The sequence below is a fragment of the Acomys russatus genome, chromosome 24 (genome assembly GCF_903995435.1).
Source record: "Acomys russatus chromosome 24, mAcoRus1.1, whole genome shotgun sequence".
NCBI lineage: Eukaryota > Metazoa > Chordata > Mammalia > Rodentia > Muridae > Acomys > Acomys russatus.
This window is the reverse complement of record NC_067160.1, coordinates 26,953,056-26,968,651: the sequence shown is the minus strand read 5'-3', so window position 1 is coordinate 26,968,651 and position 15,596 is coordinate 26,953,056. Positions and strand designations below refer to the sequence as shown.

General features: G+C 41.8%; 1 protein-coding gene across 1 annotated transcript in view; it reads left to right on the top strand.

The window, feature by feature from the left end:
- Pkp4 (plakophilin 4) overlaps positions 1–15,596 on the top strand; it is a 214,218-nt gene that overhangs the window by 112,993 nt on the left and 85,629 nt on the right. The window contains exon 3 of the mRNA XM_051166576.1: positions 8,166–8,278. Within this exon, the coding sequence (XP_051022533.1) occupies positions 8,166–8,278 (113 nt within the window). The remainder of the gene's footprint in view (positions 1–8,165; positions 8,279–15,596) is intronic.

The window sequence follows — 15,596 nt, the reverse complement described above, 5'->3', positions numbered from 1 at the left end:
GGTGGTGGTGGTGGTGGTTTTTTGTTTTCTTTGGGGGGCAGGGTTGCAAGAGCAGAGGGTAGATATGGCAGCATGAGGAGATGAGTTGGGTTGGGGTACATGATGTGAAATTCACAAAGAATCAATAAAAAGGTGTGGTTTTTAAATAATTTTTAGATTTTACAGAATTTCTCAGTGGTTTTTGGTTGTCCAGTATTTGAGATCCAGCCAAGTGCCTTCTTCCAGCTGGTAAAGTGTATTATAAAATCAGCTTAAAAACAAGACTTACAAAGATAGTATGTCTTCAATTCATTGATCTTTTGAATATAGGGAAGATGGGGGTGCCTTCATATAATATGTCATCAGAATGGGACATATGTTGCCTAGTGCCTTGAATATTAAAAGCCTACTTAGAACACAGAGTATTAATGACTTCGGTGCCTGGGATGGTACCTTATTGTTAAAAGGAGACAAAGTAAAGCATCATTAGTGAAAAGCTAGCATGGGTCACAGGAGAAGGAAACAGGATCCCTGGGGTTGGCGTGACTTGTCTTCAGATGGGAACGGTGTAAGCATTATATGAGAAGAGATATTAAAGAGCACAGAGAGAGAGAGGAGAGCAAGAAGCTGCAGGAGGCCACCAGGCCCGGAGATGGAAGTCTCGGCTAGGAGGGGAACTCTCTCCACTAAGCCTGGAAGAAAACTGGCAGTGCCTGCAACTGTGAAACCAGAAGGTGGAGACTTCATTGGTGGCTGAACAGCAGAGCCTGCTGCTCTTTCTTTGCTGTCAGCGCCACTGTCATAGTAACCACTACAGCTTCTCCTGTGGTCAGAAGGCAGAGCTAGAAGTACGCACAGGGCGGTGATGCAGGTGGGTGGCAAGGTGGAATGGCTCCTGCCTCAAAGCACAGTGAACCTTGACACATGCAAGTAGCTAATTGATGACCTTTACCAGTAGAGAAAAGAAGAGATTATAAGAGGGAGTATCGTTTCCAGGTCTGCTGACTGGACGGTTACATAACACACTGGTGACAAGGAATACTATGAACACTTTATGCTAATGAGCAGGGCCTGTGAGGTGCCAACAGAGCACCCTCCCTCTGGAAGGCTCCTCAGTGTTGGGCGTGGAGGAATACCAGAGTTGTAGGGAAAAGAGTATTTTTAGGAGAGAACTCCATTGCAGTTAAAGCCTCGTGGGTATTCTTAGTAACCCAGAGGTGGGAATATTCTGGGCAAGAGATGAGCAGCTTGTAAAGCAGCTTTGGAAAGCAGAATAAGACTTCTTTCCACAGGGCACGGGTGGGATGGGCCAGGGGATGCTGCACGAAGACCCTCAGAGAGGATTTGACGAGGGTGAGAGAGTAGGCACCCACAGGAGGTGAAGGCTGCCCTGATTTTAGGGGCAACACTGGACAGAGTCTTTGAAGCTGAGAACCAGAGTGCAGCTATTTCTGCGTTTCAGAGGAGGTGGGGTGGCAGCATCTAGTGCTAGATGCTCAGGAAGCCAGAGGGAGGTGCGGCAGCCCCAGACGTGGATGCACGGAATCCCTAGTGTTGCTGTTTCAGAGAACATGGAAGTCGCTTTAAGGAGGAAAAGAGAACTCAAACCTGGGAGTTTAACAAAGGTGTAGCCCTAACAAGGAAGGAAAACAGGAGGAAAGAGATTCCAGGCTACATGAACTTTCAAGAACAGATAGGTGTGTTATTTTAAAAAAGAAAAGAAATCTCAGAAAATATTTTCTTTGGGACAAACCCAGTGTATGAACTAAAACCTAACCAAGCCACTGATGGTTTACTACTGCGGAATTCTTCATGACTATGGCTCAGAAAAATAAAGAGAAAACATGAACACAACAGTCAGTATACTGTAGATCCAATATGTGAATCTTTTTTTTTTTCCACCTAAATGGAACAAATTGACTGAATAAAGCCATTACACTACATTACTGAGCTGAGCCAGAAAGGAAGGGCGGGTCACAGAGATGGAAACGGAAATGAAGCATCTTGGGCTGAGCAGTAAAGCCTGCATTCTCCCTGCAGGTGGCCTCCCGAGAGGTAGGGGCTGAGGCTCGCCTAGGAGATGCCCCTGTGTGTGCTTGCAATGAGGGCTTGGCTCTCCCAACAGTAATAATTTGGGAGGTTCCGGGAAGCTTGGGGTGGAATCTGGCAGGAGGAAATCGATCACTCGTATCCTTGGGGTATCTCATCCCCTCTCTCTCTTTGTCTCTGCTTTCTGGCCACTACGAGATGCCTGTTTCCCATAGAAGACAGGCCTGCCTGTGCAGTTGCAATAAGGAGGAATTTTTCCCCTGAGAAATGTTGAAATTCTTGGGAAATTCAAAAACCTAAATGGCCAGTACACATAGGAAGTATATGTCGGTTATTGAGGGAACGCAAAGGGAAGCATAAGCAAGGTAGACTCCCACAGAGGAGGAGGGAGACTTCCTGTGATGCAGTGAGTGTGGGGTAGAGGTCACCTGTACTGCCAGCCACGTGGAAGATAATCCAGCATTGTGAAAAAAAATTAATAGTGTGTATACCTTTAAGTGTCTTAGTTCCCGTCTGAATCTGTTCTGGAGAAGAGTGGCTCGTATACACAAGGTTTAATCAAGATTGTTTGTTTTACAGAATGCTTATAATTGCATAAGCAATTAGAACCAGCTCATGGTCCATCATGATGAGACCATGAATACGTCTGCTACTGTCATAAAGCGGGATCTTACTGATCGCTGGAAATTAATGAGCAAGAGCTACCTATACTGATAGCTCAGAGTCTTACTGCATTGAGAGCAATCTGCAAACAAACTGCACAGTAGGCTATTTACATAAATTCACATATGTAGAAGCAATAACATGAAATATTCACAAGACTAATACACAGCAGACCCAAGGCACTGATTTCCTCTACAAAGGGATGAAGAGGGAAGAGTAGGATCCAGCGGGAAACCAGGGGCTGTTGTGCTTTAACATAAATTAACATTTTACCTCTTAAGACAGCTGAAGCAGACCCGCTGAAGGGTGAGGCCTGTGGTAGCAGGCCTGCCACTCACTTTCACAGGTGTTCACTCATTGCTTTAGTGTCTGTACCTTTCCTATGTACCCAAAGGAGCTCACAGTATTCAGAACCTAAGTGAAAGAAACTGTGGAAAAGAAGCCAACACGAGCCTGGCCAAGGTGAGGCTCATGGTGAGAACTTTCTGTGCCGAGATCTATCCCTTCAGGGCCTGTGTGAAGGGAAGGATCAGCAAGAACGGTATCAACCTCAGCGCAGACTGACAAAGCCCTAGCCAAGCCCAGAAGGAAGGCTCCCTAGGCCCAGCCTTTCCGGGGCCTCCTTAGTCAGCGGCTGGGGGAGGCCTAGGCAGCTGGTGTACCTGTGAACAAGGGGGCTGGTTCTTGGTGCCTTGGCAGCTCCTGAGCGAGCCAGGGTAGTGAGTGAGCCCTTGCTGGTCCTTGGCAGGAATGTCCACTATGCATCACCATTATCAAGACACTGCATAAGTTCTATTGCCCTGAGGCTCCTTCTGTGTTTATCAATGAATTTATGCCTGGAATGAAATTCAGATTATAATTAAGTTTATGATGCATGCACTGACTATCTTTTAGAGCTTATTGGTACAATCACTTCTCTTTATAAGGTTGTGCCTTTATTTGCTGAACTCTGAGGATAGTCACATGCTATGACCGGAAGTTCCTTTTATTTTTCATCTCCTTTTTGTTCTCCCCACTTAATGTAAATGGCCAGTTCTAAATATTGGTAAGAGACCAGTCTTTACATTCTGATGTTTGGAGGGTGAAATATAGAAGGGACAGCTTTGCCTAAGTATCTTAGTGAGTGTCGCTTTAGGAGCCATTGCATGCGTTCTTGTATGGCTACATAATGCTCCTTCCACATCAGCCAGCCAAAGGGTGCAATGGGGACAGAATTACCAAACACTTAAAACTTGCTCCTCCATCTCTCTGGGTGCCAGTCACATATCATGCTAGACTTACATTCCGTAGAAATAACATTTGTCAATAAATAAAACAAAGATACATTTTATCTGAAAATGTCCAGAGTTGTTAGTAACAGTTGCAGATCCCCACTGTCCAGCTTCCTGGTGCCCTGATGAAGTCTTGCTGATGAGTCGTGTGGACACATCAGTCGGTGGTTTTGGTAAGTTGGTGAGTAATGTTCAATTGTATGGACTCTGAGACTGCTAGAGATAGAATAGAGACCTTACTGTGTTCATTAGGATGTTAAAGCAATCGCCTAACGTTTACACTGAATGCATGGTGTTCCAGCATGTATTCACAGGCCTTCCGAGCATTATACGCTGGGTATTCCTGAGGTGCTTCTAGTGACACACAGACTGATGCTCCTAACTAAACAGAAAAGGACTTCATTTAGTCTTGACTTTTCACACTTGTGACAAAGACAGGAGACCAAAGCCAGAGTCCCAGCTTTCAGAACAGCTTACAAACTTCCCCAGATACATGGTCAAAGTGTTGATGCAGCCCCAGGCTGACACACAGCTTGTTTGGAAGGGAGGTGGTTTCTGTTTGAAGAACTTGACCTTGAGACCAGACTCCTACTGCAAGTAGGCAGAATTGAGGGGGTGGAGCCTCCTGCTTCCTGGAGCCAGTCTGCAGGTGAGCATGAGTCACTGTCTGGCCTGAGCACATCTTAGGCCAAGGCAAAGTCACTTGCCTTTGGCACCAAGTAGGGAATTATGAGGAACTATGCCTTGTCCCTAACTCCAGGTAGAAACTTCCTCTACAGTTCCTTGAAAGATTGTTTCCAAGGTCATAGAAGACGCCACAAACACATCTTAAAGATCTATCGTAATAGAATTTTTTTCTATAAAGTAGAAAATCATGCCAGCCTCAATCCCTTCTTGTCATTGGGAACAGTGTGTAAAAGCCATGTCACAAATACTTGGAGATCCAGGAGTGGCTTCTTCCTAGCTTGATACAAATAGCCAGTGTTGTGGGGAAAGCTCCATCTAATAAAAGAATAGGTATCACCAACACACACACACACAGACACACACAAAGCCAAAAGGGAGTGATGCTGATTCCTAAGGTCTTCTCAGCCTGGTCACTGTTGAACACTGTGAACCAGCTGCTGTTCTTCTATGCCTCGTCCAATGAGCCTGCACCATCAAGTTCCCTAGGATCTCGTATCAGAAAGTGATGAGCAGTGAAGGGTCATTACTCTGGATCACTCCCTTTGTGCGCAGAAACTATTTTCCTAGTTCCACCTCTTGACCCTTGGGGTTGGTTCCCGTGTTGTGGGTCTTCTATTCCAAAAGTCCTTGCCAAGTTTCAGCAATTCATGTTTTAAATCTGGGTCTTTGGTCCCTTCTGGATTGATTGTTGTACGCGGTGAGAAAGATAAGAATCTAAGAGAACCCAGTTTTCATAGCACTATTTGTTGGATAGGCTACCCCACCCCATGCCCCCAAGTATATTTTTGCTCCTTTGTCAAAAATTCTGTGACCTTAACTTTGCTATTTCCAGCTCTTCTGTTCCATTCCATTGGCCTGCCTGTGTACTTCTGTGCCAGCCCCAGACTGCCTTCATCACTATAGCTCTGTGGAGTAATTTGAGGGTGGGTGTTGTAATACCTTCAGTACTATTCTTACTCCTTAGGATTGCTTTGGCTGTTTGTGGTCTTTTATGGTTCTATATGAATTCATGTATTATTTTTCCTAAATCATTGAAATATAGCATGGCAAATTTAGTGGTATAAATTAATTTTGGTAGCATAGACATTCTCATAATATTAATTTCCCCACTTGGAAACATGGAATATTTTTTTCTATTGTCTAGTATCTCTGGTGATTTTGCTTTTTGTTATCCTGGGATTTTCATTATAGAAGCATTTCATTTCTTTGTTTAGCTATATTTTTAAACACTTAATTTTTAACTTAATTTAATTTTAATGGGTTTGATGGCACTTGCCTTTAATCCCTGGACTTCAGAGGCTGAGGCAGGAAAAGATCTAGAGAGTTCCAGGCCACCCTGATCTACATAGCACACTCCAGGCCAGGCAGGGCTACATGGTGAGATAATGAGACCCTATCCCCGGCAGCTCTCCCACCCTCCCACCAAAAAAACCAAACCAAACCAAACAAAAGCAAACAAACAAACAAAAAAAACTTAAATTGGAGGTTAGTACAGCAGCAAAGGAACCCATGAGTACAGTTAAAGTGTTCAATGTCCCTAAGTATCAGGGAAATACAAATTAGAACTACTTTAAGATTCCACCTCGCCCTCATCAGAATGGCTATAAATAAATCTGACCGCCAATGTCAGAGAAGATGTGGAGAGAAAGGAACCCTTATCCAATGCTGGCCGACAATGTCGGAGAAGATGTGGAGAGAAAGGAACCCTTATCCAATGCTGGTGGGAGCGCAAATGAATACAGCCATTGTGGAAAGCAATTTGGAGATTTCTCACAAACACAAACACAAAACAAAACAAAAACTAAAACTAGAACTACTGTGTTCCAGCTGCGCATCTACCGAGAGAACTCCATACTCCAACACTATAAGATATTTGCACCCCCTTGTTCATTGATGTTTTATTTACAGTAACAAAGGATTGGAATCAACCTAGTTATCCATCAACAGATGGATGAATAATGAAAATTTTATGTATATGTATATATATGAATACTACTCTGTTGTAAAGAAAAATGAAAACTATGCAGGAAAATGAAATTTAACATTTACAGGCAAAAAAAAATACAGGCAAATGGATGAACTTAGAATATATAATATTATGCAAGGTCACACAATCACAGAAAGAAAAAACAGCATGTGCTCTTATTCAGAATCTGGACAATAATATATGAATACATATACATGTGCATTGTGTGTATAGTATACATGAATAAAGAAAGCAAAAAAGCTAAATATGAGGAAATGCAGAAGGGCTGAAAGCAGGTAATAGGTACAAGTCATGAAAAATATTAAAGGCAATTGGTTTTCTTTTTCTAATTCTGTTGTAAGATTTTTTTGGTGGATAAGTGCTTGAAATTTATTCAATACTGAAAGTATAAATTTAAATGTGAGGCTCTAGCTTCCATCTGAACTGTATAAAAGTCCACTGCATTATATATAGGCTTTAGATCTGGTTAATATTGGTGTGTGATATTTTTATTTATTTTCAAGTTTTTATATTAAAGGTTACAAAATTAGTAATACTATTCTTAGAACAGTGCATGGAATTTACAAAGCCAGTGCGCTGTCAGGTAGTCACTGCAGAGAGTTCGCAGACATACGTAAGGGTCATGACAAACATTAACCTAGCCATAACTTTTCTTTTAGTGTTCGGTTGCCTGTTCTTCTGAACTAGCAGTCACTGTCAAGTTAAACTGCTTACAGCTGAATAGATGTGTAGGCACATGTTACGGTACACAGGACCTGGATATATTCTTGCAGATGGTAATTCTAACTTAAAGCTTCAGCAAGTGATGTGTCAGATTTGATCTTCTGGTGTTTTATAGAACAGTGTGCTCTTTTTTTAATCGAGTCCTATCAAGCCAACAGTACGAGATGTACAAATGCAGTTTAACCACTTAATAACCAAATCAGTTTGCATTCTGATAAAGCATGAGGAGCATCTCTCTAGATAGCTTTCCTTACTTCTCGATACAAGTTCGGAGTCCATGGCAAAGCATATTCTTCTTATTTGTTTGTATCCCTCTGCAAAGTAGCAACATGAATACATTGTAAATAGAGTGAACATTTTTGGTTATATGACAGAATAAAGATAGCCACACACTTCCTAAGGGGTCCGAGTGTTTCCTTGGTACAGTGACTTATAGGAAATGTGGCACCGTGGTACCCGTCATGTCCCAACATGCAGTACATGAGAAGAGATATCAAAAGTAGCCATTGAGGAAGAAAGACTCAGGATGGGTGGGCACCATGTAAACAGCATGTGAAAGTACTGTTTAAGGCCTTGAGTAGAATTGAAACCAAAGAGGGCGCATAGGCATCTACCCGCTGAGACTCGAGTATTCTCAACTCAGACACCCACATGCCTGCAGGTTTGTCTCCTAGAATTGCATAACGCCTCACTGTAGCTCTATGTGATGGGTATGTTCCTGTGTTTCCTGTGACAAACATTAACTCGTATCTGCCCGAGCAGCCAACCTGGTCGCCTTATATGCCTTTTATTTCCTTGACCCCCAGGAGCTTCAGTTTCAACGACTCACCCGAGAACTGGAAGTGGAAAGGCAGATTGTTGCCAGTCAGCTAGAAAGATGTAGGCTTGGAGCAGAATCGCCAAGCATCGCCAGCACCAGGTACAGGGCCAGTGGCTCTATCTTTATGCACCCAAATTACATGTCCTCGTAAGTTAACAGGGCTGTGCGACTCGTCCTGTAGAATGCTGGTCCTGTTAACTTCCATTCTGAATTTGACACCAAAATGTCTACTTATTTGACTTGTGAGAAGCTGCTGACAGCATTGGTTATCCTTCAGTCCTGTGCTGAAGTAATTGATACAGCATTGGTAAGCTCATGCGGCAGAAGAGGAAACCTGATGTCTTGCGTGCACACCATTGATAGGCGCAGCACCGTTAATGCCTAACTGGTAAATCAAGTTGGCTGGTGCTTAGGCAACATGGAATAGATTTTTCAAACTAAGAAATATTTCTTTCTAAGTGGTATGGTTTAGTTGGCCTTTAGAAATGCCTTCAATTTACAATTTAGGTTTTCTAAAATCTGTGTAACTGCTATATACATTGATTACTCTATAAAATAACCAGTGTTCAAGTGTGGTAAGTACAGAATGGGTTTAAGGTAGTCAAATATAGTAGTTACAAATTGGGGATTTAATTGAAGAAACACATTTATCACAATTGTTTTTTTTATTTAAATGGCCTCTTCTCCCCTTTAAGAATATCAGAGTTGTATAAATTACCATGTGTTAAATCACTGCTTACCTGCAGACCTGCTTCCTAAAAATTATGTGTTACTAGATCTTATCATTTGCGTCATTAAGCTTGATGTATGTGACCTACGCCCTGCACCGCAATTGCATCAGTTTATTCTCCTCCGTTTCTTCTGTAGCTCATTAGAGACAACATCTTTTTGCTGAATAAGATGCTTCTTGTAGCTTCTCTTTTCTAGTGAGTGGTTGGTATGGTCTTTAAACTCTTAGACTTGGTTTGCACAAATGTTTCCATCTTGGGTGTGTGTATATTGACATGGCATAAATCACATAAATAAAGCCAATAAGACTGCTTAAAGATATAAAAGTAAGTGATCATATTATTTTAATATTATGGGAAGTCTTTTCTTTTTTCCTTTTTAAAAACCTGTTTATTTGTGTTGAGCATGTTGTTTTGTGAGCGCTCATGCCATGGTGCACACAGGGAGATCAGAACAACTTGCAGAAACAGGTTCCTTCCTTCTGCCATATGTGTCCCAGGGGTCAAAGTCAGGCCATTATCTTCACCCACTGAGCCATCTTGTTGGGTTAGGCAGGCTTTTATACTAAGAAATGTATACACAAGCAAAGTGTAATATTATAAATGTCTAATTATGCCTTTTGGTAGCCAATGAAATAATTTGCCACAGAAGGGAACATTATAAAAGAAGAAAATCAATTCTGCTCAGTAGTTTTTTGAAGGTATCAATAGTTTTAGCATTAAAAAGGGAAGTCTACAAATTCAGGAATATGATGCTATGTGTGTTTTCAAAAAGAATAAGCCAGATGAATAGAAAAATAGAATTTTATATTAGTAAGAAAATTAATCCATCATGTGAGAGGCTGGGCAGGATGCCTGGCCCTGGCAATAGCTGACTCAGAAAAATCAGGTTTATCCTGTTAAACTTATAGAAATAGTTTCCATGTCAATTATAAAAATTGATATTTAGAGAAAATGGGAATAAAAAAGAGGGAAAACGACCACTAAGCTTTGAGCTGCCTTTGCTGGAAGCTGGGGAGTTACCAGATCTCAAGATAAGCATGGGAGTTGTGTTTAATTTCCATGCACAGCCCAAGGATTGAAGGCGTGGGCATGCACAGTTTGGTGCATTTGAATTTGGCTATCTCGTTAAGTTGTATCCTTCAAAGGGCTACACAGAAGGTAAACACCATAGTCAAGCAGTGTGTGGCTTTGGAGTCTAATTGTAACTCTCCGCATTATTCAGGAATCCTTGTCTTTGCAACTGTCACCTCTAGAGATGAACTCACAGTCAGATTTTGTAAAACACAAACCCCTAGTGGAATTTTTCAGTGTGCACCCTGTCACAGGAATGTCCCCTTGTGATGGCCCCTTCACAGGAGCTGTAACCTGGTGAGAGGTCCCAGAACACCAAAGTAACACAGACAGGAGAAGGGATGCACCAGGTGGGAGGGGTGCGGTTTTATATGCCACACTATGTTCTGAGTTTTTAAAGTTTGCACTAAAATATTTCTTGCGGGGGGCGGCGGGGGAGGCTTGACAATGAGTAAAAAATTAGTGAACAGTATCCATCCAGTTTCTAACTCACCAAATTAGAAGCCATTGGAGAAACTTTGAAAGGCATGCATGGTACAAAGGATGCTCACTGCAATGTCGTGGCAAAAGTCAAACAATTAATAGAACTTAATTGAGGGGCAGACATACCTCTGTGAGTTTAAGGCCAATCTGTTCTACAAACTGAGTCCAGGACAGCCAAGACTAGACAAGAAACCCTGTCTTGGGAAACAAAAATAGATAGATGGATGGATGATAGACAGACAGACAGACAGACAGACTTAATTGTCCACCAGGATAGAAGTAGGAAATGAACTATAAATAGACAGTCTAGAATAGTTCAAATGAGATACATATATCAACATGAACATGTTTTCCAAGCAGACATGACTGGGATATGACAAAAAAAGCCAAGCAAGAAGAAGAACCAAAGGAAAACATATAGAGACAGAAATACACACATTTGCACATACAGGAATCCCATAAAAATCCCAAACCACAAGTTCTAATATGTATCAAAGGGACCCATAGGGTTTTTGTTTTTGTTTAGTTTTTTTGGTTTTTTTTTTTTTCCCTAAGACAGGGTTTCTCTGTGTAGCCTTGGCTGTCCTGGACTCCCTTTGTAGACCAGGCTGGCCTCAAACTCATAGTGATCCACCAGCCTCTGCCTCCCGAGTGCTGGGATTAAAGGCGTGCGCCACCACGCCCAGCAAAGGTTTGAGGTTTTGTTTATTTGGTTGGTTTGGTTTTAAAGCCCTGATTTAATATTGTGAGACAATGAACCTTTAAAGATGTCACTGATTTCATTTTGTGTTGGCCATCTACTCCTGGGCATGGGGCTTACTCTTTAAAGTGGTTTGTTTCCCAAGTGAGACTCTCCTTGAGAAAACTAATTTTTCATTTGCAAGTGGTTATCAACTGGAGATAGCTTCTGGGTTAGGATTAGGGGCATGTGTCCACTTCTCCTTTCAACTCTAGGACTCCATCTGGTACAGACCCATGCAGGCCCTATGCATACTGCCACAGTCTCTGAGTTGGTATGTCCACCAGCCCTGTTGTGTCTAGAAAGCCTTGGTTCCTTGGTGTGCTTCATCCCCTCTGATTCTTAGGGTCTTTCTGCCTCCTTTTCCAGAGTTCTCTGAGCCCTGAGGGTAGGGATTTGATTGAGACATCCTGTTTAGGGCTGAGTGTCCCAAAGATCTCTCTCTCTATAAGGTCTGGCTGTGGGTCTCTGTTCATTACCATCTGCTGTAGGGGAGGCTTCTCTGAAGATGGCTGAGCAAGACACAGATCTATAAGTATAGCAGAACATTTTTAGGAGTCATTTTATTGCTACGTTCCTTTCATATAAAAGTAATAATTTGGTTTCCCCCCAGGTCCCTGGTCTATACTACCTAGGCTACCCAAGCAGTGCTGGATATGGGTTCTATATCATGGAGTGAGACTTAAATCAGATACTGGTTGGTTCCTCTCATAAGTTTTGTACCACTATTGTACCAGCATATCTTGTAGATTGAAGGGTTTGTAGCTGGATTGGTGTTTACTTGTCTCCTTTAGTAGTGTACAGAGTACCTTCCAGCACCATGAATACTAGTCCATAGTGGTAAAGACTCTCAGTAGGTACCAGCTTGACTTCTCCATGTTCAATGAATTGTATAGGTGTTGTCTTCTGCAATAGGGCCTTACTCTAAGTTTGTGGAGAGCTGGCAATAGCCAGGTTGTTTGGGGGTTCCCATGGGACCCCTTTAGCCAACAATTCAATTATATGTAGCCCATTCTTGCTACTGGAAGCTTCATTTTGTGATGAGATGTCCAGCTTTGTCTCTGTCTTTCCCACTACTTGGAGATTTCACTTAGATCACCTTCATATATGTATATATTATTGAAAGTTTCTACTGTGTTAGGTTTCCATACAACCCTTCAAATAGACCTTAGTCTTAGCTGTTCCTCCCTGTGTTCTCTCTCTTGCCCTACTCTTTCCTCTCCCTCCCTGTTTATTCTCCCACTACAGGCCCTCCTCTTTGTCTATCCATAACTATCTATTCTATTTCCCTTCCTAGGGAGGTCCACCCCCTACCCCAGTCCTCTACTGTCTACCAAACCTCTGTGGTTATATGGATTGTAGCCAGCTTGTCAGTGACGTAACCGCTAACACCCTCATGTAAGTGAGTACATACTGCATTTGTCTTTCTGCATCCGATGATCTCACTTAGGATGTTTTATTTGTTTAATTGATTGTTTTCTAGTTACATCCATTTACTTCCAGATTTCATTATTTCATTATTAATGGCTAAGTAGTAGTCCATTGTATAAATTTTCTTTATCCATTCATCTGCTGACAGGCATCTAGGTTGTTTCCAGTTTGTGGCTATTGAGAGCTGAGCAGCAATGACCATGGTTGAGCATGTGTCTCTGTAGTACAATGAAGCGCCCTTTGGGTATATGCCCGAGAGTGGTATAGCGGGATCTTGGCATAGATCGAATCCCTCTTTCTGATGTCCATAGTGGCTCTCTGAGTTTGCACTCACTCCCACCAGCAGTAGATGAGTGTTGCCCTCACCCCACATTCCCACTAGCGTGAGCTGTCATTTGTTTTATTGATCTTACCATTCTGATGGCTGTAAGGTGGAATCTCAAAGTTGTGCATTGCATTTTCCTGATGACTAAGGATGCTGAACATTTCTCTAAATTCTCTCAGCCATTTGAATTTTCTCTTTTGAAAATTCTGTTTAGATCTGCACCCCATTTTAATCGCATTATTTGTTTTCTTGATAGCTAAGGTTTTTTGTTTGTTCTTCTTTTTGGTTCTTTAGATCGTTTTGATGTTAGTTCTCTATCTTGTAACTGATAAAACATCTTTTCCCATTGTATAGGCTGCCACTTTGTCCAAATGGTAGTGTCTTTTGCCATGGAAAAGCTTTTCAGTTTCATGAGGTCCCATTAATTAATTGTTCTTAGAGCCTATGCTATCAGTGTTTTGTTCAGAAAGTTTTTTCCTGTACAAATTATTAAACTTGAAATTGTTCATTAGTGAACTCGTGATAAAAGATCATAAACAATATTTTTGAATGACACCAATTTTAAAAAGTAATACCTCTTCAAAGGAAGGAAGAAAGAAGTTATCATGAGCTAAACTTTGGCCAAATCTGTAAAATTATATTTAACAGAGCCATCTGGAACAAACATGACAAAATGTTAACATCTGTTGAGTGAGGATGTGTTTGTTATTTGCATGGCTAGTAAACTTTAATCTTTAAAATATTAATTAAGGCTATATAATTGATCTAATTCTATAGATTTGTTTTAAAATCTATAAAATATGTATTCTGGGTAATAAAATAATTACTATCAATGAATTTTATTCTTTATTTTGTGTGTGCTTTATGCTTGGTTCTCACTGCCTGAAGTCAAAGCCAGCACATCACTAGGGTTTCATCCATTCACACAGGTAGGGCTGGCCCTTGGCTGTGGGGAAGGAACCCCATTAGGACATCTGTAGGATGCTGAGATGGTCGGTGTAAAGCAGAATGAGGAGAATCTAAGCAGCCAAAAAGAATGAGTTACCAGATTGTTAGAGTTACAGCTAGGGACAAGGTTCTTCATTCCGTGAACTCACTCAGGTGTCCTCTCAGGTCAGACCCCCCTGTGTTCCTGATGCCCCAACTGCTAACCCCTTTCCATAGCCTCTCCCAAGTTCCTCGGGGAAAGTGGTTTCCCTTCGAATAAACTCATAACTGTGGGCCTGTGTTAGCCCACTGTGAAGTGGTGAGGCCCAACCACTGCACACCCAGTGGCTCAGCAGCCCTGCTCCCACCCAAATGTGCATTCAATGCATCATGGACCTTACTGAGTGACAGCAACTCATCATAGGTGGCTTTGCAGGTTCTTCACGCACTCTCCTTGGTGTCTGCCTTCCCTGCAACTTATGATGCTCTCTAGAGGATCCACAGTGCAGTCGGCAGAGTTGCTCAGCTCTGAGGCCAGCATTGCTGCACACCATTCAAAGAAGGGTGTTAGCAAAAAGAGCAGCAGTGCTCTGTTCTGTCCTGTGAGAGAGACTCTGCCTCTGTGCGTCTCCTGGCCCCGCCCTGCCCACTTTGGAACCAGAATGTAAAGATGTAAATAGAGAGTAGCTCTGATACCTGCATCTCCTTTGCTGTCGGCCTCCTGATTGGTTCAAAGGACACTGACGTAGAATCCCTGCTCAAGCCCAAGAAGCTTCTTGTTGGATACTTTTTCATTTTATGTGTAAAATGAGTTTAGTCAGAAAAATAAATAGACGTTTTATAACCTGTTACCTTCCTTAAGATTTTTGTCAGTGAGAGTAAGGTAATCTGTAAGACTGTCTAACTTTTTGTCTAAATATGCATCAAAAGAAAATGTATATTTTATCAACATTGTAGTTGCCTACAATTTTCACCGTTACTGCCATCGCTGAGTAAAGAGGCGGCAGCACAAGGCGGGCTTACCGAGGGGCTTGCATTGCGGCTCCGCAGCAAGCAGCCCAGCCCCTCACACTTGAGCTTCACATGCAGGGTGCTCCGCTGAGAACTTTACAACAACCTCAACTGGAATGCTCAGATTTTTTATTAATCACCCAGAAGAAGTGTTCCAAACAAGGCAGCAAAAGCTAATTTTATATGATTTTCCATTTGTTTTATTTTGTAGCATTCTAACATATATAAACCAGCAATATTAATGCATTTGTAATGCTCCTAGTGTGGACTTGGTGGTGTCTATATAAAGACGATGTCTGATACTAACTATTGTCACTAAACCTTAAAAGGCCCTGAAATTAGTAAAGGTACTTATTCTGAGTACTGTGTAGCTGGTTGAGTTAATATTTCATCTCATCCAATGCATTTGAAACATCTTTTAAAATACAGAAACTAAAAATAAAGTGTGAGGATTAGGGGAAAGGGGAGGTAAAATTTAGAAAGATGAAATGGAGCCAAGATTAAAATAGAATAAAAAAATGTATATGTAGCATGCTTTGCATTACTAAAGTTGAGAGCCAGTTTTGCTCTGAGCATCCTAGCAGCCGTGCTGGAAGACAGAAGCAGTCCTGATGTGAGTGTGCACAAGACAAAAACAGATCTCATTAATGAATGTCACAGTGTTAGCATGTACAAAATGGAAATGTACCAGGAAGCTCA